The following is a 22,218-nucleotide window of genomic DNA, read 5'->3' as shown; positions in this document are numbered from 1 at the left end:
TCTTGCTGCACAGAGTGCTTCCCAGTCCAGGTCCCCTTTTGTGTATTCTTTACAGGACCACTCACCTTCCTGGTTTCTCTCATTTCAGGGTATCTACAGCTGCATCCACGGCGTGGCCATCGAAGAACGCCAGTCAGCAATGAACTCCCCCACAGCGACTATGAACAACACCCATTCCAACATCCTCCGCCTGCTTCGGACAGCCAAGAACATGGCCAACCTGTCAGGGGTCAATGGCTCACCACAGAGTGCCCTAGACTTTATCCGCCGCGAGTCATCAGTCTATGATATCTCTGAGCACCGCCGCAGCTTCACCCATTCAGACTGTAAATCCTACAACAACCCCCCCTGCGAGGAGAACCTCTTCAGTGACTATATTAGTGAGGTGGAAAGGACCTTTGGCAACCTCCAGCTGAAGGACAGCAATGTGTATCAGGATCACTACCACCACCACCACCGCCCCCATAGCATCGGCAGCACCAGCTCCATCGACGGGCTCTATGACTGTGACAACCCACCCTTCAATGCCCAGTCACGGTCCGTTGGGAAGAAGCCCTTGGACCTGGGGTTACCTCCTGCCAAGCACAGCCAGCTGGGTGACCTCTATGGCAAGTTCTCCTTCAAGAGTGATCGCTACGGGGGCAGTGGGACCCATGATGACCTGATTCGCTCAGATGTTTCAGACATTTCCACTCACACAGTCACCTACGGCAACATTGAGGGCAATGCGGCCAAGCGGCGGAAGCAGCAGTACAAGGACAGCCTGAAGAAGCGCCCAGCCTCTGCCAAGTCCCGGCGGGAGTTTGATGAGATAGAGCTGGCCTACCGCCGGCGCCCGCCCCGCTCACCTGACCACAAGCGCTACTTCAGGGACAAGGAAGGGCTACGGGACTTCTACCTAGACCAGTTTCGGGCCAAGGAGAACTCGCCGCACTGGGAACATGTGGACCTGACGGATATCTACAAAGAGCGGGGAGATGAGTTTAAGCGGGACACAGGAGGAGGAGGAGGGGGTGGATCCTGCACCAACAGGGCCCACCACAAGCACGGCTCGGGCGAGTTCGGTGGAAGCAATGAGCACAAGCATGGTGTTGTGAGTGGGGTCCCAGCGCCATGGGAGAAGAACCTGACCAATCTAGACTGGGAGGACCGGACCGGGGCTAATTTCTGCCGCAGTTGCCCTTCTAAGCTGCACAACTACACGCCATCAGTGGTGGGTCAGAATTCCACCCGGCAGGCCTGCATCCGCTGTGAGGCTTGCAAGAAAGCGGGCAACCTGTATGACATCAGTGAGGACAACTCGCTCCAAGAGCTGGACCAGCCACCTGCCCCTGTGCCCGTGGCCACTAGTGCCACCTCTTCCTCCAAATATCCTCAGAGCCCTTCCAATTCTGCTTCCAAGGTGCAGAAGAAGAACCGCAACAAGCTCCGCCGGCAGCATTCCTATGACACCTTTGTGGACCTGCAGAAGGATGACTCAGCCTTGGCCCCCCGCAGCGTCAGCCTCAAGGACAAGGGCCGGTTTTTGGAGGGGAGCCCCTATGCCCACATGTTTGAGATGCCAGCTAGTGAGACCACCTTTGCCAACAACAAGTCCTCAGTGCCCGCCACCAGCTACCACCACCACAACAACCCCGGCAGCAGTGGGGGCTACATGCTCAGCAAGTCGCTCTACCCCGACCGGGTCACCCAAAACCCTTTCATCCCCACTTTTGGGGATGACCAATGCTTGCTCCACGGCAGCAAATCTTATTTCTTCAGGCAGCCTGTGGTGGCAGGAGGGCCCAAAGCCAGGCCAGACTTCCGAGCCATTGTCACCACCAACAAACCGGTGGTCTCAGCCCTTCATGGGGCTGTGCCAGCCCGTTTCCAGAAGGACATCTGTATAGGGAACCAGTCCAACCCCTGTGTGCCTAACAACAAAAACCCCAGGGCTTTCAATGGCTCCAGCAACGGGCATGTTTATGAGAAACTCTCCAGTATTGAGTCTGATGTTTGAGTGAGAGGGGAAGAGCGTGGGGAGGGACTGGGGGTGTATGTGGGGCATGGGAGGGTGGGGTGGGATCAATCCCATCAGCTACTCTTCTGAGTCGTCCTTAGTTTGTGGGATACTGGAGTTCTGAGTAGTGCAGCACTGGTGACAAGTGCCACCTCTTTGGTGTCCCCTCTTCGGTGTCCCCTCTTCCTCCTCCCCTTTCTCAACCCTCCCGTTTTATCTCTTTTTCCATGTTCTCACTCCTCCCATTCTCCTCCTCTCCATTCCTGGCCATTGCACTTTACAGTGATGTCGGAGTTGGATATCCTTGCTTGTGATTTCAGAAAGCAGAGAAAAAGGCAGGGAAGGGATGGGCTGAGGAGAAGCAGCAGTGACTGTAGTGTTTCACTTCTGCTGACTCCCAGCAGAGAAAGGCATGTGCACACACACGTGTGTGTGTCAGGAGGAGGCAGCAGAAACAGTGTAATGGACATGCAGGAAAATATACTTGCTCAGCCAACTCTTCCTAAAACTGCCTACAAAAGAGTAGTATTTAAGACATGGAGAAAGTGAAGGGGGAATAACACGACTAACTTGATGATGCACTTATATGTTAGCTATATTGAGGTTCTTGTTACATTATTTTGTGAAGACTATGGGGGTTTAGGGCTGAAATATATATATATATATATATTTGCGTATATGCTGAGAAATTTTATGCTAGAATTTTGAATTGTCTGCTGGGGGGGTGTGGAGGGAGGGAGAGAAGGCTTGTCTGCAGGTCAGGCTAGTGGTTTCACTGTGGCTATTACAGCCATTGAATCTGTGGCAGACCAGTGGGAGAGATAGATAGGCAGTGGAGTCTGAGTTTGGGAAAGCTGATCAGCAGCCTTTCTGATTCCAGGGTTGGTTTTCCAAACTCTGACAAAAGATGCTGGTTTGCACTGAAATGAGAAGAATTTGGGGAAAGGGGAACAGGGTTAGTTCATTAGCTGTGAACTGCTCACTAGCTGTGACATACTTCAAGGGTGGGAGCAGTATATAGTATGGGTTTGCCTTTATGCGAGTATATACGATAGCTTATACTTGAAATGTCTATGAAGAAAGCAAAATAAACCCGCGATCCTATAAGGTGTCTGGAGTACAAACACAGTGGAACAGAGCTTAAGAATAGGGAAAGGTGGGGAGTTTTTTCACTGTCACTTCAGGGGACACCAAGCCCATTTTGGTCATGTTCTTTCAGTGAGGAGGGGAGGGGAAAAAGGGGATTTCATCCTTCTGCTCTCCCTACCCTTGGCCAACAGGTTGGAACAAAAAGAATAGGGTGCCCGCTGCCAATGCTGACATGGTGCTAGAGAGGAAAAAAGAAATTTCATAGAAGGGTGTGTGTGGTGGCAGTGGTGCTGGTGGACTGTTTCAATGCCTCCTTGCACATGTGGAAATGGGAGGAGGGTGTACGCACCCTTGGGAAATACATATGTATATTTACTATTGAATGTACAGAGGAAGTACACAGCTTGTCTTCCTGGGAAGGGGTGTGCTTGAATAAATGCCAGAAAGCACAGAAGCTTGTGCTGAAGGCTGAAGAGAGGACATGCAAAGCTGAGATGTGTGTGTACATGTGTGTGTGCCTCTGTGTGCAAGAGAAAGATACTAGCACAGGTGCAAAGCTGGAATAGCCTAGGGTTTCCCATCCCTGCAGTTGTAGTGACAGCTTTCCCGGTGCACTTAGTATCGATAAGAGTGTTTTTTCTTTCCATTGTATCATTTTAGATGCAACTTAAACTAAAGGAAAAGGAGCAATGGTAGGAGTGAGAAGTTGAACACCCCATTCATATGTCATCTTTCTCTTGAGGTGGGGGTGTGGACTGACCTCTCCCTCCTGAGAGATATGGCAAAATCTCTACTGCTTATTCTGGGTCTGTCCCAGTGTCTCAATCACCATGGCTCACCAGGGGAAGGAAGAGTTAAGAGAGTCCTGTGCTGAGAGCAGGGGGAGACTGCTGGGGATTGACACTGAAGGGAGATGGCAGCCCTGCCTTTATGAGCCACATTTCTTGGAGCTGAAAGCCACCTCTCTCACATTCCTCACCACACCATGGTTGATTTTATCTTATCTTTCTCTTTTTAAGCCAAGAGAAGGCCTTTTCTTTATTTACCTATTTAATTTATTTATTTTTTAAACTGGGGAGGGTGGGATTTACTTGTAAAGTCAAAGAGTGTGAGGAGAGGGTGGGCAGGGTTGGTGAGGGGAATATTTTCTTATATTTCACTGAGGAAATTAAGGAGGGAAGAAGGGGAGAGTCTTTGTGATGCCACCCCTTAGTCTTTGAGGTAAGGGAACTTCTTACTCTTTCCCTCTTCTCTTATTACAAAAACAAATAGGGAAAGAAAAAAGAAAAAAAAATCAAACAAATTAACAGAGCGATCTGCAATCCAGAACACATGGCAGCTTGTCAGACACCTCTGACAGCGGCCACCAAGAAGGCGTTCCTTTCATTTGTAAATATTTCTTTTTTATTGCGTTTTTGTATAAATTGGTGTTTCTCTTCTCGTGAATATTCAGGTTGTGGGGTGGGAGGGAGGGGAAGTTTGTTTCTGTTCTGTTTGTTTTCTATGACTTTTCAGGCTGCGTTTTGGAAGCGGTTTACGCAGGTCGAGGCCGTATGAATGAGAAAAAAAAAAGAGAGAGAGAGAGAAAGAGAGAGAGAAACCCATGTGTGTTGTGTTCCCCTGAGGCCCCCTGTATTGCCCTGTCACCTTTATCTTCATGAATGGAAGACGCCGGAACGTCACTTCAAGCCTTGCCAGCAGGGTTTCATGTTTTGATGGGAACACCCCCAATTCCTTTTTGCATATAAACTCTCTGTACCAGCATCTCTCTGTGGAGCTTGGGCCTCAAGGCACTACACTGTCTTGATAGTAGTGGGGTGAACCATCAAGTTGGCCGCTCAGGTTGGACCATCACTTTGACATTAAGAGACTTCTCCAATGCTACTTTGGTTTAGAAATCCTGGACCTGGGAAAGCTTGTGCTAATTTCTGGTATTTCCTAAGGGCTTGGGGTGGGGGAGCTTGACAGCTGATGAGGGCAGCTAATCTCTTTGGTGGTTATCTCGGTACTTTTCCCTCCCTCCCCACCTGGAACAAGGAAACCTGAAGGGTGGCTCTGCAGGGAAATTAAGCTGAAAACAAACCAAAAAGAAGTTAATGGAACTTTTTTCAAATCTCTTCTTAAAGGTTCTGATTTTTGTGTTCCGGGTTGAAAGTTGGTTCGTATTTTCTCCGAACTGGTCTGTCCCTTGTTCCACTGATCGGCAAATGATAGTTTGCCAAAATCATTATCTAGTATTGATACTGTTGTAGCACTGTTAACACTCTGAGTGCTCTGCAAATATAACTGTGCCACAAACCACTCAAATGAATGCTCTAGGGCAACCAGAAAAGAAGAACTGGAAGTTCTGGACTGAACCACTGGTCTAACCACAGGAGTCTGGTATTTTGCCTTCTCCCACAGTAGATTAGGCCATGTGTCCATCAGGTTAATCCTTTCTCCTATAAGCGATCTTTTCTGGTTGTTTTGTTTATTTTAGTTCTGACAGGTCAACAAGTTTTGGGACAGAGATGAAGGGGAAGGGGGGGAGGGGGGAGGGTGTAATTCATAATCCAGAAAATAAATCAATGATGTTATTAAACTCTGATTATATATTTAGAATTTTAGATTTGGTGTATTTTCATTGTAAGTCTTCAAGTAAATCAAACAGGTAATATTAGCAGCAGGTGTTGTCTATACTAGGAAACGACCCATGTGCTGTGTATTACCAGGCCAGAAAAGAATGGAATTTCATACCAGAGCCTGACAAAACTCCATATCCCCTCCCTTGCCATTTCTCTCTCTCTACTGTCAGAACACCAGTATTTTCTGGGGCAGTGGCTGGGAACATTTCCCCTCTCTGAAGGTTTCTGCACACAAGAATACTGAGCAAAAGCCGTTGTGTCCTATACTGTTTGGTGACCTCTATTGAATATTTGCAGCCAACCTCCCAGGGAAGATTAGGTGCCTTTGGCAATGTTTCTGACATTTACCTCCTCACTTCTAGCCCCAGGCATGGCTCTCTGAGAGATATTTTCATGAGCCATGTTCTTCTGAAGTGGTACTGGAATGTATGTACTCAGCTGAAGGAGGATGTGTATGAAGGAGACTGAAGAAGTATTCAGAAAATATCAAAATGTGCCATTCACAGTGGAAATCAACTGGCAGGTAGAACTTGCAGCCATGGATCTCCACATCATAAACATTGTTGGAGTATTCACACCAGCTTTTTACTGTAGTGCAACACAACACAGGCTGGTGTAGTGGTTCTTTGTCTCCCATCACGGCTCCCAGTGAGGGCAATATCAGAACTTTCAATGTCACATCCTAAGTAGGAAAGAAAAGCTGCAGTCAGGACTTGTTGTCAGTTGAGACAATGAAGCACACCGGCCCCACCTCCTCAATAACAAAAAAAATCCCATTCTCTCTGAAATCCAGCATGCACTGTCAGAACTCTCCAGGCGAGAAACCCAGTGGGTTCAAAATGTTTAGCAATATGCAAGTATGAACTTTGCCTGTAGAAAATTGGTACTTCAGTTTCCAGCATATGGGGGGAGGAAGGTTCCTTTGTGATATCCTGAAGGATTTGGTGGAGGAGTTAAGAATTGCCAGAATGAGCCTCTTCTTCAGCAATACCTGCTGATATTGAGCTCTTCACTTCAAAAAGACACTAGCATCCATCTTGAATAATGCCCCTTTGTACATTCAAATAGATTTTTCTCACAGCAAAATTGCCAGTAAAAGAGAGAGGGGGAGACAAAGAATGAATATGATGGTGGTGACAGGTCAGAGTGATCAGAGATACCTCAGGGATCTTTATAGGCAAGTCTTTGCTTTAGAGCTTTCTATCAAATATGGCATATCCTCCCACCTACATTGCTTATCAACAGATGGAAGGAAGCCTGGGAACACAGCCAGTGATCAGACTTAGGCCTTTCACACATCTTCAACTTCAGTCAAGCAACCTTTGGTAAGCCCTTCCCATGGAGAAGGGTGGGAGGTTGCTCTTCCCCACGCATTTTTGGTTGCCAAAAAGAAAAGGAGAAGGGAAGGGGATAAATATCAGGGGTGCTGATGAAAGGACTTTGTGCTGACTCTCTTCACCCTTGCTTTAAGGAATTACACTTCACGCTTCCTTCTCAATCCAAGCTGACAAAGGGTAGAGTCCAATTATGCTTCCTCTCTGTGGTATATGCCTGGCTCACCACAGGGCCCTCTGTGAGCCATGTGCAAGAAAGGAACCAATTTGCTGGCAACAAACGGGGGCAGACTCCAAGCCACAATCCCCTACTGCACCCACTCTTCCCCATAAGTGCTTCCCTGCTGCTGAACACACCTGGCGTGTCCACCTGGAACACACCTACCATGCTGCTGGATGCTGCAGGGCACATTGAGATAGTAACTAGTGGGACCCAAATGTTGTCCCCACAAGGGCTTATTTTCAAATTGCAGCCAAATAGATTTCCAAGCCATAGACCCTCGCTGCATTCACCCACCTACACTTCCCTGTGGCTTCCTCTCTCCTCCCCCATCAAAGGCAAACTGGGGCGCTGAGTGTCTCACTGGCAATATGAATACTATTGCTTCATCTTCATCACGGGCTCTCTGGACCTGCCTGGAGCTGACTGCAGACAGACCTGGGTGTCTGCCACTAGAATGGCAACACAAAAAACATTTTGCAATTGGCTTTGAGTTCTTTCTCCATCTCTTGAGCATCCCCAAATTCCTCACCTAGCCATGCCATTTGAGTGAATTTTGGCACCCTTCTGTCATTGCTGACAACAAAATTGGCACAGCATAAATCTGCTTGTGTATAGAAAAAGACAGTGAAACCACATCACAGAGAGCAGGCCTCATGTCTGCAAATGCCAAGGGCACAGTCCCCTGGGTGCTGAGGTAAAAAAAGGATCTCTGTGATGTGTTAGCAGTTACAGATCTCTTAACCTGCTGGCCTTCTGCCGTTAAACGAACACAGCAACCACTGGTATACACTCCAACAGGTCAGAAAAAAATTCCATGCTGTGGAACAGAGGTTCCTCTGGGCACGCACACTCATGAGACATACTGGGGAAGTGAAACATACATGAACAAACCCAATACAGCAGGAAGCTGTGAGGGTTGAGTGACTACACACACACATAAACACTCAACTTACACACACACATAAACACACAACTCACACACAGTAGATTGCAGTACACTTAATGACTCTGTCCCACAATGCATTTTTGCCAAGTAGGAACAACGTGACCTTTCCTAATGTTCTGCTGGTAGTTATTTAATTTATGTATTCACTTTGTGACTTTTACATCATCTGCTTTCTTAACTGCAGCATTACTGTGTAAATACATGTGTATATATGTACAGAAACTAGCTCAAGCAATTATATTCAGGATGGGAAAAGGGTGGGTTTTATATCTGTACAGTATTTCCTTATTAAATAATGGCATGGGGGGGGTTGGGAAAGTTAACTTTTAAATTGTGGTTTTATTGGTCTGTGGTGTTTGAAGTTGTTTCAGTGGTTGCTTTTGCTGGTTCGGAAAGTTTATCTGGATGTTATATGTGTGTGCCAAGAAAGGGTCCCCAAACAGGGGAGGTTTGGGATTGGTGAGGGGTGGTGGGTAGCAGAGGGTGTTAATAATTTCCTGTAATAAAAGCCGTGTTGATTGCTAGGGACTGTTTCTGTGAGGCACAGGGCTGTTTCCTTTTCTATGTGCTTTGCTCTTTGATTACTTTCTCTTCCCTGGTCCCCATTGTCTTCTCCCTGGGATGTCAGCAGAGTACATTTATTACTGTGGATTTCAGGGATCTCCCTATGGGCCTTCATCTCCTGACCAACTCTTCCATCTCCCTCTTTTTGTGGCCTTCCCAGTACCAGTGAGAGGGGAGATGGCATGGTCTCATATCCTCTGTGTTGACCACTTCACTTCCTCTGCTCTTCTCTGTCCTTCCTCTTAGCAGAACCTCATTTTCAGGTGTTTTGATCTCTTCAGCAGCTTACTGTGTCATCTCCCTGGCCTCTTATCTGCTTTCCTATTTTACTCACACCTATTCTTCAATTTCATCTCTATGCCTCTCCCCTCAGAATGACTTATGTTGGCTGTTTGCCCACTCTTCTCTTATTACTGTTTTGTTGCTCTGTTGTCTTCATCAACCTGTGCAATGCTGTGTAGAAGATGAGTGAAGGGCAGGCCTCTACTACTTCTCTCCTGGAAAATTCTAGCCATGACCAGATTTTTAGAAGATGATATTTCATAGCTATTTTTGACTTCTCTGTCACTTTCACTGAAGTGGTGTTCTGCTCTTGCCTTCTCAAGAAATAAGAAATAATCAGTATGGCAAATTTGCCCATGCAAGGGAGCAGTGAAGTTGTATTTTCTGAGAAAGCCCAGAGAAAGAACATAATTTCTGTCCTTGATGGTTGACTGGTGAATTTAGAGCAGGAGCAGATACAGTTTTTAACCACTCCAGGTTGATCCATATCAGGATCACTAGAGTTTCTTTGCTTTTACTCTACGTGAATAAAGCAAGGTTGCTGGAGAGAAGTATGCTATCTTTTAAAAGCACTTCCTTTAAGTCCTAGAGGCCATTGGCTTGTAAAGACCTATGTTCTGCTGTATTGCAAACCTAGGAGCGAGTGTCTGGTAGTATTTGCTCCCTTTCTGTCTGATAAGTTAATACAAGCTGGTACTTGGCACTATCTGCCTAGGGTTTGTGGTCTGATGTCATGGCAGTAAGGGAGGAGAGTGATAGGATAGTAAATAAGCCAATGCAAAACTGGTAGGAGCTCTGGGCAGATGCCAAAACACCTCCCTCCTTCCCTTTTTGACAATTTGCATTGTTCCTTAATGAACATCAACCCAACATCCTCAACGTCCATGTTACTGGTTGCTTATCCTTGAAAACACATGGATCTGCTGGCCACAGTCTGAGAAAGGGCCAGGCAGTCTCTCCGTGTGTGTAGTGTGTTGCCAAGTGCCATGGTCTCTGAGGTTTTGAGTTGTGCTGTATGAAATCATATGGGCAGTGCAGGGAGCAATGCAAAGGGTCAGCATGGCCAGAGGTTATTCAGAGCAGCAGTCTTCTCCCAGTTGCAGCTAACTCTTGTTCAACATCATTGCAGACCTGTGTTTCTGATTTCTGGGTGAGAGAAACCACCACAGCCACATGGGAATGGAGCTCTGCTCACAAGGGTGAGCAGGGTAGTTATCCTTCTCATGTACCCTTGCTATGACATTGGCATTACTGTCCCAGCATGGTCCACAGTGGTCTGTGTACCTGTAAATACACGTCTGCAAATACCTGTCAGTCTGGGAGGAGGTGTATGTTTGTGCATTCGAATGACTCCTGGCAGAACTCCAAACATGCGTGGACTTGGAAATGCGGGCCCATTTAGTGCCAACCCACAATGTGGGTAGGTATCTCCTTGGGAGTACATCCCATCTATTAACTTATGACCAAAAGAGTGAGTTACTTTTCTGGGCATCACCACTTCCTTGCTGTGTTTCCTTTGCTTATTCTATGTGCCATAAGTATGACGTACTGGCAACATTTGTGGGGTGTCCAGAGAGAATGCATCCATTACATGAGACTTCTGTCTATGTCCTTGGACACTGGCTGCTAAGTCCCATGTCAACAGGAGAAAGATGATACCTGCCCCTGAACAGACAAAAATCAGTTGAGGGGATAAGATTAAAGTTTTGTGCTTTCTCCCTCTGCTTTCCTTTCAGGCCTTGAAACCAGATTCATCTTCACAGGCAGCTAAACTCCTGTGAAATTCAAGGGGCTTTTGGAAAAGCTACTTAGGGGTTTAGATGCCTGGAATACTTTTTTTTGGATTCTCTTCCCTGTGTGGGCCTCTTCCTGCAGTGCATTTTGCCAGGATTCATCTCCCAGGAACTCACCATGCTTGAACACAGCTTAGAGGGGTTTCCTCTGCTTGGGATCACCATGTGTATGTTGCATGCCTGTTGCTACTTGTCTGTATTTCTTGCATGTGTCTACTTGTGGGGGGCAGGGGTGGGTTCATATTGGTATGTGTATTTATGCAACCTGCACACATTTGTATGTGTGGTGCCACGGTGTGTGTGCTTAGGTGTTTGTATGCATGTGTTTGAACCAAGAGAAAATGTTGGAAGCCGTATGCTGCTAAAGCCAGATGATGGGTACTCGCAGGTAACTTGGCAACCCTGTTGTTACTTACCTGGCAGACCCAGGCACACCTGCTTTGTTTGGACTCTGGGGGACCAGCTCTGAATCAGGGCTGGGATGCAGACTCCTCCTGTAGAGGGTTTGAATATAGCACCAGAAATCCATTCCATGTGTTCATTCACTTCTGTGGTAAATCCACTGTGCCACATTTCCAAACCATTGTGCCACACTCATTACCTACTTTGGCCTTAACTGATAGGTGGAGCAGGAAGACAATCACACACTGACCAGTAAGGTCCTTTGGGAGAGATCTGGTCAATCTGATCTGTGACTGAAACAAGACTTCCTTGCTATTCATTTTGCTGCCTCCTAGGGCAATGCAAGCATTGAAATTCCACTTGCAAGAAATCTTGTCCTTTCTTGCTCTTGTGTCAGATAGGCACAGGAAAAAGCTGAGCTGAGGTGGATTGATCTCCCATTCCCTCTGTTTGAAAGGACATCACTGTTGCTGCTTGGAGCTGGTTAGGGAGCTTGCAAATTCCACACTCTGGAGGGATTCAGTTTCCTCAGAGGGAACCGTGAAAAGGGAGGGTGGGAGGAAGTGACCTTTCTGCAGCCATTCTCCATCCCATTCATTTCCAGGAGAGATTGCAACACTGCTAGCACCAGAGAGGATGACCTGCTGGGAGGGCCCTACAGTGCCAGCTGGCACAGCATTTTAACTGGCCAAACTGCTGAACAAGACACTGCTCTCCTCCGTCAGCAGCCAGAAAAGACAATCAGAACCTGAAGAAGAGATACCATGTTTAGTCACATGGAGAAGGAGCAACATTTGGGGGCTAGGGCCCTCATCATCTACACTATATTAAGTCTTCTTAACCAGCCCTTTATTGCCGGTGTCACTGGGTCTCTTTGATAGTTTCTTTTTCTTTATGTGTAGACTCATTCTATCAGACAACATCTGTCCACCTGCTCTGCTTTCTTCCATGTCCAGCCACTCTTTCCTCTCCATCAAATTGTATCCTGTGCTCTGCCAGGCTTGTCTTTTATGGAAGAGAAGATGTATGTGTGTGAGTGCTTGTACGTGTGTGTGTATTAAGTATTATTACTACTACCAACATGCTATACACCTAAAAGCTCCTATCAAGCTGGAGCCTTCAAGAGGTGCTGTAGGAAATGACCTTCCCACTGGACAGCAGTCAGTGTGGAGGTTAGCACAAAAAGCTGCTAGCTTTGGACGCCTCTTTGCCTGTCTGGTTGCTTTTCCTATCTTCAGAACAGGCTGTCTCTCACCCGTGATCAGAAACATAGTAAACTGCTCTTTTTAGCTTTGCGTTTTCAAAATTTCTAACACGGGGGGGAAAGATTGTTGTTTAGCTGTTGATTTATTTTGTGTGTTTGCTGTTTGTTTGTTTGTTTGTTTACACAGTCCTTTTAGTGGGCGCAGGGAGGTGTTTTCAGCAATACAACTTTCTGAGACCTCAGTTCTGTGCAGTTATTTTTTGTATGGTTCAGCTGTATTTGGGGTCTTTCCTTTGTACATGTTTTTCTGGAACGGCAGGGCTGTCTTGAAACGTCTCTTTGCCAGTGACCAAAGCATCATCTGTAATTGGAGGTGAAAACTGGTATAAAGTGGAGGCAGCAGCCTTTTGGGAAGTAGCTTTTCACTGACTTCCCTATGGAGTCCCAGAAGACAAAATATTTAATTGTTGCACAGGTGGGTTTTGGAGGTTTTTTGTTGGTTTGGGTTTTTTTGGCTTCTCCCTCTCTTTTCCTTTTTTTTTAAATTTTTCTCTATTTTTCCCTTAAAAAACATTTAAACGTTTCTCCAGTGAGCTTTGGCCGTTGAACCAAAAGCTGCTGCAAGGCAGGGAGGCTGTCTGAACTCCAGGTCCTGTCCTCCTGAAGCCATGCAGGATTGCCTGGGCGAGGATGGAGAAAGGCTTTTTTTGGCAGTTTCCATGGCCATTCCTGGGACAAGAACCCTGTGGCTGCTGAGGGGCCTGACCCAAAGGGAATGAACACCCACAGAAGATCATCCTCTGGTATGTGCAGGTTGTGGGTCAGGCTGGAGAACAGGCAGGGGAAATGGCTCACTGGCCCCTGCACAGTCCTTCCTATGCTGGAGCAGGAGCCAGGCATGTAGGTCTGCAACAGGGACAAATGAATGACCCTAAGTGGGCCAGAGGGGCTCAGCCTTGCCTCTCCTGAGCTATTTGCAACTGGTTAGGAACAACCCTCAATCTAGACAACGTCATTCAAGACTGAGCAGAGTCTCACAGACTGTGAAGCAGGGATTAAAGGTGGTGCATGGGTATCTGGCCAGCTCTCAATATCATGACACCTAAGGGAAAGCCCAGCACCTTCATCCTTTGGTACTTGGAAGTGGCTGAGAACGGTAGTGGAGAACTGTTGTGTCTGCTAGGGTTGGGGCAGGTAGCGTCTCTAGACCTGGCGCAGGTCAGCTTCAGCTGTATTTGCTTTCTAACTAATATACATTTACTTTGGAGAACACATTTGATAAGCTCAGTCTATCAACCAAAAGAAAAAGAAATATGTCTAGTCTAAGTCTTCTACTGCCCAACACTGCTACCTCCTCTTCTCTTGAGCTGTTGGTGTCTTGCGGTGAAGCCGGCCACACATCAGGCTGTTGAACACAGCAGATATATCCGCTTCTGAGACCATCTTTGCCTAAATTTTGCCTCCTCTTCATACCCTTTATGCATGCAAGTGTGTGTGCACATGCACACACACACACACACACACACACACACACACACACACACGTACCACATAAAAACACACACACACACACACACACACACACACACACACACACACACGCACATGCCCACCTCCAGCCACTCTGCTGGTGAAAATCAGAGCCACAGAGACATGAGTGCCAAATGACTTTTTATTTCTCAAGTAAATGATATAAAAAGTTTTGTTATTTTTCTTTTTTTTTTACATATGCAAATGTAAAAGGGAACCGACAGTGAACTGGTGGTGGTGAGAGGAAATGGGATGTTTTGTAACCCTAGCTGCAGTAAAAAAAAAAAAAGAAATGAAAATCCATTAAAAATATTTAAAAAACACAAAAAGAAAAAAAAACTTGAACTATTTTGGAAATATTGTGAATAATTTTTTGATATAAAAACTAATTTTTATGTAGCATGAAAACCACCAAAATAAAATGATCAAGAATAAAAGCTGTGCAGAGGGTGTTTTTGTTTAGTTATTGAGGGAAAAGAAAGAAGAGAAAAGCAGTGGTGTATGAGAGAGGGATGCTTCTGTCATGGCTTTTACTGTGTTTCTCAACATATAATATTTTTATTCAGTCTTGGTAAGTGGACTTTTGTGATTATGTAAAACAAAAGAAAAAGGGAAAAACTCATTTTATATGAAAAGATAATTTTTATCTATGATTTCTGGGGAGGAAACCTTGAAAACAAAACCAGAATTAATCCCAAGGACTCAAAAAACCAAAAGGCAAATTGAAAATGGCCATGATCTGCTTTTGAATGTTAGCAGTGATCACGATTTTTTTCTTTTTGATTTATGATTGTTGAGTAGTTGAGGTATCAATACTGAGGAGGCAGGTATAATGGAGGTAAGACAATAACAAAGGACTGACAAAATTCTGGGGTTTTGTTATGTAAGGCACAGGAGTTAAACCAGGGTCTCTTGACATTTCCTTCTGGAGTAAGGGAACAAGGTAGTGTCCTTTTGCAGGATATATTGGTGCCATTCTTCATTCCTTAAAAGAAAAAATTAACACTCTCCCTCACCAGGTTTCTTAAAGGAAGGAGACTGCCTCTCCCAATTCCAGACAAAACAGTATGTCATATCAGTGCTCCAGACTCTCTCAGAAATGATGGTGGTGATTCTCTGCTCCACTGAAAGCAGTGATGTGTCAGTGCTCTTTATCTCCTTTGGGGTCTCTGACTCTAGGTGCTGGAGCACTGCATTGCCTTTGAGGAGGTGCTAGCACCCATCCCACCCTGCTGTGGATCAAGGTGGATCGTCAGCGCATGCTGTGGATCTTTCTTGCTCAGAGGACAGGAGATGCTGGTTTCTGGACTCTTCCAGGGAGGTTGGTAGGTTGCTCAGTTCATTTTGCCTTGAAACTTTTTCACATGCCTGCATATGAATTTCAGCTTCCCTCCCTTGTGCTCCCATTTCCCACACAATCATTTAAACACTACCCCACCAGCTAGCAGGGGACCTTCCCTGCTGCTCCTGTCCTTTTTGTCTTGGTGTCTTCTACACTGTAGGCTGAAAGGGAGTAGGCAAATAGCACACCATATAGCTTAAAATATGTGTTTGGCACCGAGAAAGAAGGACAAAAACCAATGAGGACTCAATATCAACCTAGACTACGCCTCTAGCAGTGTGCAGAAAAAGAATCACGGATAAAAATCAAGTCGAGATACAGTGGACAGGGAGGACCTGGAGGCAATGGTGGTGTAGACTAACTTGACTGGTAGGTTCTTGAATTCTGAGCCCCAGATATAGGTGTGAAAGGGAATCCATGGAAACATTACCTCTTGGTGGAGGAAAGAGAGGGAGAGTCCTTTTAGCATAAAAGAGGCCAAATCCTGAAGCAACTTCTTGGCCTATCTGGGTCTGAGTTAGCCTGTCTGAGTCTTTGGCCATGTGCTATGCTATCTGGAAGTTCTGCCAGGGGCCATTCTACTCCAGCCTCTGTGCTCACTCACCTTCCCTTCCCCAGAGTGAAGCAACAGGCTCAACTCTCCTCTTAGACCCAGAGGGCCTATTGATGAAGTAGAACATCTTGCATTTTGCTCAACTTATTTCTACACCAAACTGCTCAGATCTCAGGTCTTTCAAAGTAGACATTCAACCAGGCCAGAGGGAGGACAGTAGTCCTTCCAGTACCTACGTACAGCAAAGGCAGGAGTCTGGAGGTTTTGAGCACACAAATCCTAGATACTCTTCTTGAAAGATCTCTGTGCCTTTGTCAATGTGAGTGCTGCTGGGTTTGTTTGCCCTCAACAATTCTGTGTGGTCACAGAATCACAGAATATTCTGAGTTGGAAGGGACCCACAAGAATGTTCAAGTCCAACTCTTCAGTGAGTGGCCCCTCCAGGGATTGAACCCACATCCTGGGCATTATTAGCACCAGGCTCTAACCAACTCAGCTAAACTCAGGGTCCATCAGGAAGCCAAGACTGTCAATGAAGAACAGCTATTCAATGTGGCTTTTTGACAATTTGAACACGGGGCTAGGATTGTAGTTACAGAAAAGGCATCTGCAAAGATGTATATCCCATATCTGGGGAATATTAGCTCATGTTCTTTATTTATTGGAGCAATTTCAGGTCTTCTCTTTGACCTTTCACATGTAAGGACTTTTACATGTGATAAAGACACTTCCACAGGCTCTTGTCCTTTCCTGCACACAGATACTCCTTTTTCAGCTTTGGACACTGAACCTTGATGTTCTAAGATACAGGTGAAAGCATCCTATTTGGAATGAAAAAGAGCTAGTAGTAATGAACCAACCACTTCTCTTAGCTTTGCAGCTTCACACTGCTTAGGGACTAACTGTTCAGATGTTCTTCTTCCTCAAATCACAGCTCTCTGTGCTGCAGCGGCAAGCCAGTTTGCTGTCCCTGCTGACCTTCCTCATTCTACATGCAGGGAGTAAGGGCTTCATGGACACTTTATTATCTGAGGCATTAGATTAAAATTGGAGAAGCATGACGCTTTGGACCTGTGTCTGTGGCTCTTTGATTAGTTATCCTTGCTGAGGAGGCAAGACACTGAGGCCTGCCAGCTGCAAGGTTAAGCTTTGGGTAAGCGATTGCCCTTCGGCTGCTGTTAGCAGAGGGGACGTGCACTGGAATGCTAAGTGACTGACACTATGCGCTCGCTGCTCTTTCAAGACTGGTGTGTAGACTCACATCAAAGCAGAAAAGAAGGAATTGGTTTTCTCCATCCCTATTTCCCCAGTTCCCAAGGGAAAATTTCCTGAAAATGAGAAATGGAAGGTTCTTCCCTCACTTGGAAACTCTGACTGTTGTCTCTTCATGTAGAGTATTGTTTTGCAGTGGTAGAATAATGCAGATCTTTTGCTGGTGTCCAAATACAGGCTCTGGGCATGTTTCTACATCGTTTCTTTTGAGGGAATAACATAGTTTCTGCCACAAAGGGCAGGGCCACTTTCTGTGCCACCTTGGTCTCAAGGGATGAACCCTGAGTCCAGAGTCTCAAGCACTTAGTGCTTGCTTGGCGCTGTTCAAGTTGCCCTTCTACACACCCTGGACATAGAGCAACCCCAGGCACCCCCAGCTGGGGACCATCAGCACTGAGTGTTGGGAAGAAATAAACAGTTAATGCTTTTGCCACGTTTGCATCAAGTAGGGAAGGATTTTTAGAAGCACCTGATAATTTTATTAAATCAAACCCTATCTGGTTGAAAGCCAATAGTGATTAGATGCTCAGATGCCTTTAGAAATTTCCACTACAGAAGGTATAAATGTTTATTCTTTAAAAAAATCTCTTTATGAAGGGTCTGGAGTTTACCTTAATAGTGAGGTAAACTAATTGAGTTCTCTTGAGCCTAAACTATTGTGATAATAATTTCAACTAGCAACTAATCCTGGAGGATGCCCTCTGTTGAGCTGAGGATAGGGAGCTACCTTCAGAGGGTGCAGGACCTCCCTCCTCAATAGCACCTGCCACAGAGGGGAAACTAGGTAGTACATTGGCAGGGTTTCATCAGAAAGGTGTGCTTGGGGATGTGCATCGAATGCAAGCAGTGACTGGTGTCTTCAGGGGTAATTTTGTGTTAGTCAAAATGACTCCGTCTCTCCTAACAACATTATTGCTGTGGAATTGGACAGTGTCAGTACCGGTCATTAATCTGGGGAGCAGTGAATAAAGTGAAATGCTGTGCCAGTAGGGTGAAACCCTGACATAAAATTGATCAAAACCATTTAGGTGCTGTTTTCAAACAAGATTTGTCCATTCAATGATTCACTCTGCCACAGTCCTTACTTCAAAGAGTTTGCGATTTTGATGCTAAACTAAAGACGTTAATATTAGCATTTACATTAACAAATAAATTGACAGATGCCATAGTTTACATATATTATGCAAATATCCTGAAACCTTGCATGCATTTGTGTCTAAATTTCTTGAGGTTAAATGAGACATACACTTTATAGGGGAAATAATTGAGGCATCCAGATGTATGGGAAGCTAGGTGACTTGATATGACTGGTATGAACTGTGATAAAACCAAATGGCAGAGGAGAAGGACATCTGGCATTTTCATTTGTGAAAAGTATTGCGTTCATGGTTGCTGTTTGGAGAAAGCAGTGTAGGAATCTCCCTGGGATATTCCTAGAAGTAGTACTCCCAGCTTGTGCTGGGAGACAAGATTTGGGATGTTGACGGACTTCAACCTGAAGGGCCAGTCAGGGTCTCAGCCTAGTTGTTTGGGGGGTTTTTTTGAGATTTGAGAGAGAAACACTCATCCCTTTGCAGCACTGCACAAACACCACCCAACTGATCTTCCCCCACCCTATAAAGGGATGAGATTTTCCTGCACAGGCAGTGGAACAGTGAGGAGATGAGTCTGTGATTCCCCCCAGGAGCAGACCACAAGACCCTAGACTTGCCTGTCACCACTTCAGTACCTGGCAGAATGTTTTCTTCCTCTCATCCCTCTGAAAGTTGTGAAGGGATGACAGTATACCCAGGGCAATCAGCTTCTGCTTCAGGTGAGTTTGGTGAGAAATTTGCGATTCTGGCAGTGCTCTTGTTTTCCAGCTTTGTTTCACTTCTTCCATTGGGCAAAGCCTTGAGGATGCTGTAACTCATCCCAGCCTTAGACAAAGAGAACCTGAAAGACAAATTGTGGTAGTTTTTGCCTTGCATTTTTAATTAGCTCTACTTTTACAGGTAGCATGAGGAAGTGCTTGTATGGATCTGATCCAGAGAGGTGCTGGGCTGTACATGCTCTCTCAAGATGTGTGCAGTACACGAGGCCCAGCCTCTGCTGTCAGCTTGACCTAATTTCTCTCAGCTGAAGCTCTACTAGGATTCAAAATACATCTCATTTCCCTTCTGTGGAATCTTGCACATCAAGGTCTTATTGTACTCCTCACAAGTAGTCTTGAGCATCCCTTTGCTGCTTTTGTCAGGCTGCTACAAACTTTCAGCATTTACAGGGAGACTGTCAAAATATTGTATAGAAAATAATTCCCTTTTTTCAGTTCCACCAGTGTGCAGTAACACCTCAGACTGTCACATGGGAGAGGCTTCATCAAGAACCTCTTTGTGTCATGCAAAGCGCTCATTCAGCTTGGCAAGTCTTGATGAATTTCATCCAAGACATCCTGGTCTCTTTGAACAGTGGCTGAAGTTTCTGGCCAACTTCTTCTTGGGCTTTGCTTCCACACCTTGCAGGATGCTTTGAAGTGCAAACAAACATGCAACTGGACAGAGGCTTACCTAGCTTCCTTTTGTCTTCAAAAGGCTAGGACAATAAAACCAGCTTTCCTAGGGTTACAGTTCAGCTTTGTTCAAGTTCCAGCCTCATTAATTGCTCCAGAATTTTAGGTCTGTCTTGCCAGAACCCCTTTAAATTATGCATACTCCTACTTACACAGTCACTGCCACTCTTCAAATATTCAAGGGTTCCTTACATTTAATTTTGGATGGTTTACTCTCTCCAGGGAGGAGGCAGTGTTTTAAAAAGAAATTGCTGATGGATAAAGTAGAGCTTACATGACTTGCAGCAAACAGCAATTTGAGTTCTGAAGAACATGTGTATCTTGGACATTCAAATTTTACTCATTTGCATTTAAAGGGCATATATGACATACAATGCTGCTTTCTCATCCAGTAACATTATCATCCAGTGACATTAACTTAATGCTTAATGTCAAGTTTTTATTAACATTTACAAGCACATTGGGAAATTAATTTGTTTACTTGTATTATGCGAAACTGATTTAAGATCATGGTTTGCATTTACACACATTACATAGTGTTTCCTGATTAATACATTATAATACACACAAATCACGTGTAAATTGCAGGCTCACATCTGCACCATAAACTTCATTTTCTGTAGTGTAACATTTGACTTAGCTGGCAGAACTTTTCCATCAGGTTGCAGTTGAAGTCAAGATATCATAAGGAGGGAATTAAAACCAGGAATCAGAGGTGGATTTTCTGTCTTTTCTTAGTACATGTTACTTGCCAGTACCCTGCAGTCATGAAACAGAAGAAGAGGATGCCAAGGTTAGCTGGCAACAGGATGAGTTTCATGTAATGCTGTGGACCTGGAATCAGGCTTCTGTGAACACACAGTTTCCAACACACTGAGTTGTGTGCTCAGTGATTTTAGACTTGGAGTGAAATGGATGAGCAGCAAAAGGAACCACTGGGAGGGAATGGGGCATCAATCATCGCTGCCAGTCATGGCCTGGCTACCTTGGCACTGATCCTCGTGAAGGGGCTTGGCTGTGTGCAGCAGAGACCCTTGAGACACTCCACTCTGCTCCCTGTAACACCTTTGGCTCAGGATGTTCAAAGCAGGCTGGCTGGCATGGGAGGACCAGTGAAGAGTGTGGGGAGAATAGAAGCAATGAACACTGAGCATCTGGTGTGGGGCTGAGACAGGGATCCAGAAAGGCAGCACCCTTGCACTGAACATGGGGGCAAGGGAACACTGGATACTTCCCCAGTGCAGCGTCTTCCTACGGGAAAACGCGGTCAAACTCAGGCTTGCCTCATCTCTCTGAGGCCCTAACCCTACTATCTTTTCTTCACCAGTCATGACCTCATCCTCCTCTTCCATACACCCTCACCCCCCTCCGTTTCTTCTTTCTATAAATAACTCTTTCTGATTTTGGACAAGCAGGGATCAACAGATTCTGGAGGGGGGTGGGGAAGACACTTGTTTTGTTTGTTTTTTTTTTTCCTTTCTCTCTTGAATTTTGGTGTTTGAACTTGAAAAAATTATATATATAAACATAAAAATATATGTATTTAAGAAAATGGATTTCCTGGAGAACTAAGAAAGAAGTTAATTTTTTCCCCTTTGATTTCTTCTATTTCTCATTGGGGTTTGTTTTTTGGGGAAGAGAGTTTTTGTGTACTGTTGAGATTTACAGTTCAGCATTGTTTAAAGGATGTGAAGGGGAAAAAAAGAAAAAGAAGAAAAATCAACAAAAACATGAAAATCCTTGTGGTGTACAAAACCTGTAAATAGTCAAAGATACTTTCTCTTTTCTAACAACAAATTATTTCTGTCACTTTATATTCAAAAATAAAGAAACGTACCACAGAATATCAGGGTTAAAAAAATCGTAACCCAATATAAAAATATTTTCTTGGTTGTCTTCTTTCATTTTGTTCTTAACCTGGAGAAGTCCTGGGAATTTTGCTGTATGAGTGATGTTTTAAAAGCCTGAAATGAGGATGAGTTGAAATTAGAATGACCATGTTACTTGAGAGAGGCTCTTGGTGTTCACTAGTAGCTGTGGGTTGAGGCTACTGTCTTGGGGTTACATGATGAGAGCGAAAGCATGAAGGAGCCTGATCATATTCACTAAAAGCAAACACATACTGAGGCAGTGACAGGGATGGGAGACTGTCTTAGTGGGTTGAATCTCCCTTTATACTGCCTGAAAACTCTCTGGGGCTTGCATGATGAAAGCCACCACAAAGCTACTGATATCACTGCTAAACTACCTCAAGTGTTTGGAACTGTGTTGAACCCTTCATGTCAGGCCAGCAAGAGACAAGGCATTGACACATTGTCTACATAAAACAAAGCCCAGGGTGGGACTATAGAGGAGTGGCAAAGATGGCAGGGAAGTCTTCGATGATGTCAGCTTGTCTTGGCACCAACCATTAATTGTGACACCCAAGACTACAGGAAGTTGAGGGAAGAAGTTGATCTTTGCAGAGGTTATCCTGGTCCACCCAATGAAAAAGGCTCAAGAGGTTATTTATA

The 22,218-nt window shown here is 45.2% G+C and overlaps 1 protein-coding gene across 6 annotated transcripts in view; it reads left to right on the top strand.

Annotated features, from left to right (window-relative positions):
* GRIN2B (glutamate ionotropic receptor NMDA type subunit 2B) overlaps nucleotides 1-21,577 on the top strand; it is a 231,584-nt gene extending 210,007 nt beyond the window's left edge. For 5 of the 6 annotated variants that reach the window (XM_051784128.1, XM_051784127.1, XM_051784125.1 and 2 more), the window contains one exon: nucleotides 89-21,577. In XM_051784128.1, coding sequence (XP_051640088.1) covers nucleotides 89-1,999 — 1,911 coding nt within the window. In that variant the 3' untranslated portion in view covers nucleotides 2,000-21,577. The remainder of the gene's footprint in view (nucleotides 1-88) is intronic. The other variant, XR_007904021.1, reaches the window with a different exon arrangement.
* The last annotated feature ends 641 nt before the right edge of the window (nucleotides 21,578-22,218 follow it).

This window comes from Manacus candei, unplaced genomic scaffold, assembly GCF_025592945.1.
Source record: "Manacus candei isolate 608988 ecotype Guabito, Panama unplaced genomic scaffold, ASM2559294v1 h1tg000018l, whole genome shotgun sequence".
Lineage (NCBI taxonomy): Eukaryota > Metazoa > Chordata > Aves > Passeriformes > Pipridae > Manacus > Manacus candei.
This window is presented reverse-complemented; position numbering and strand designations above follow the sequence as displayed.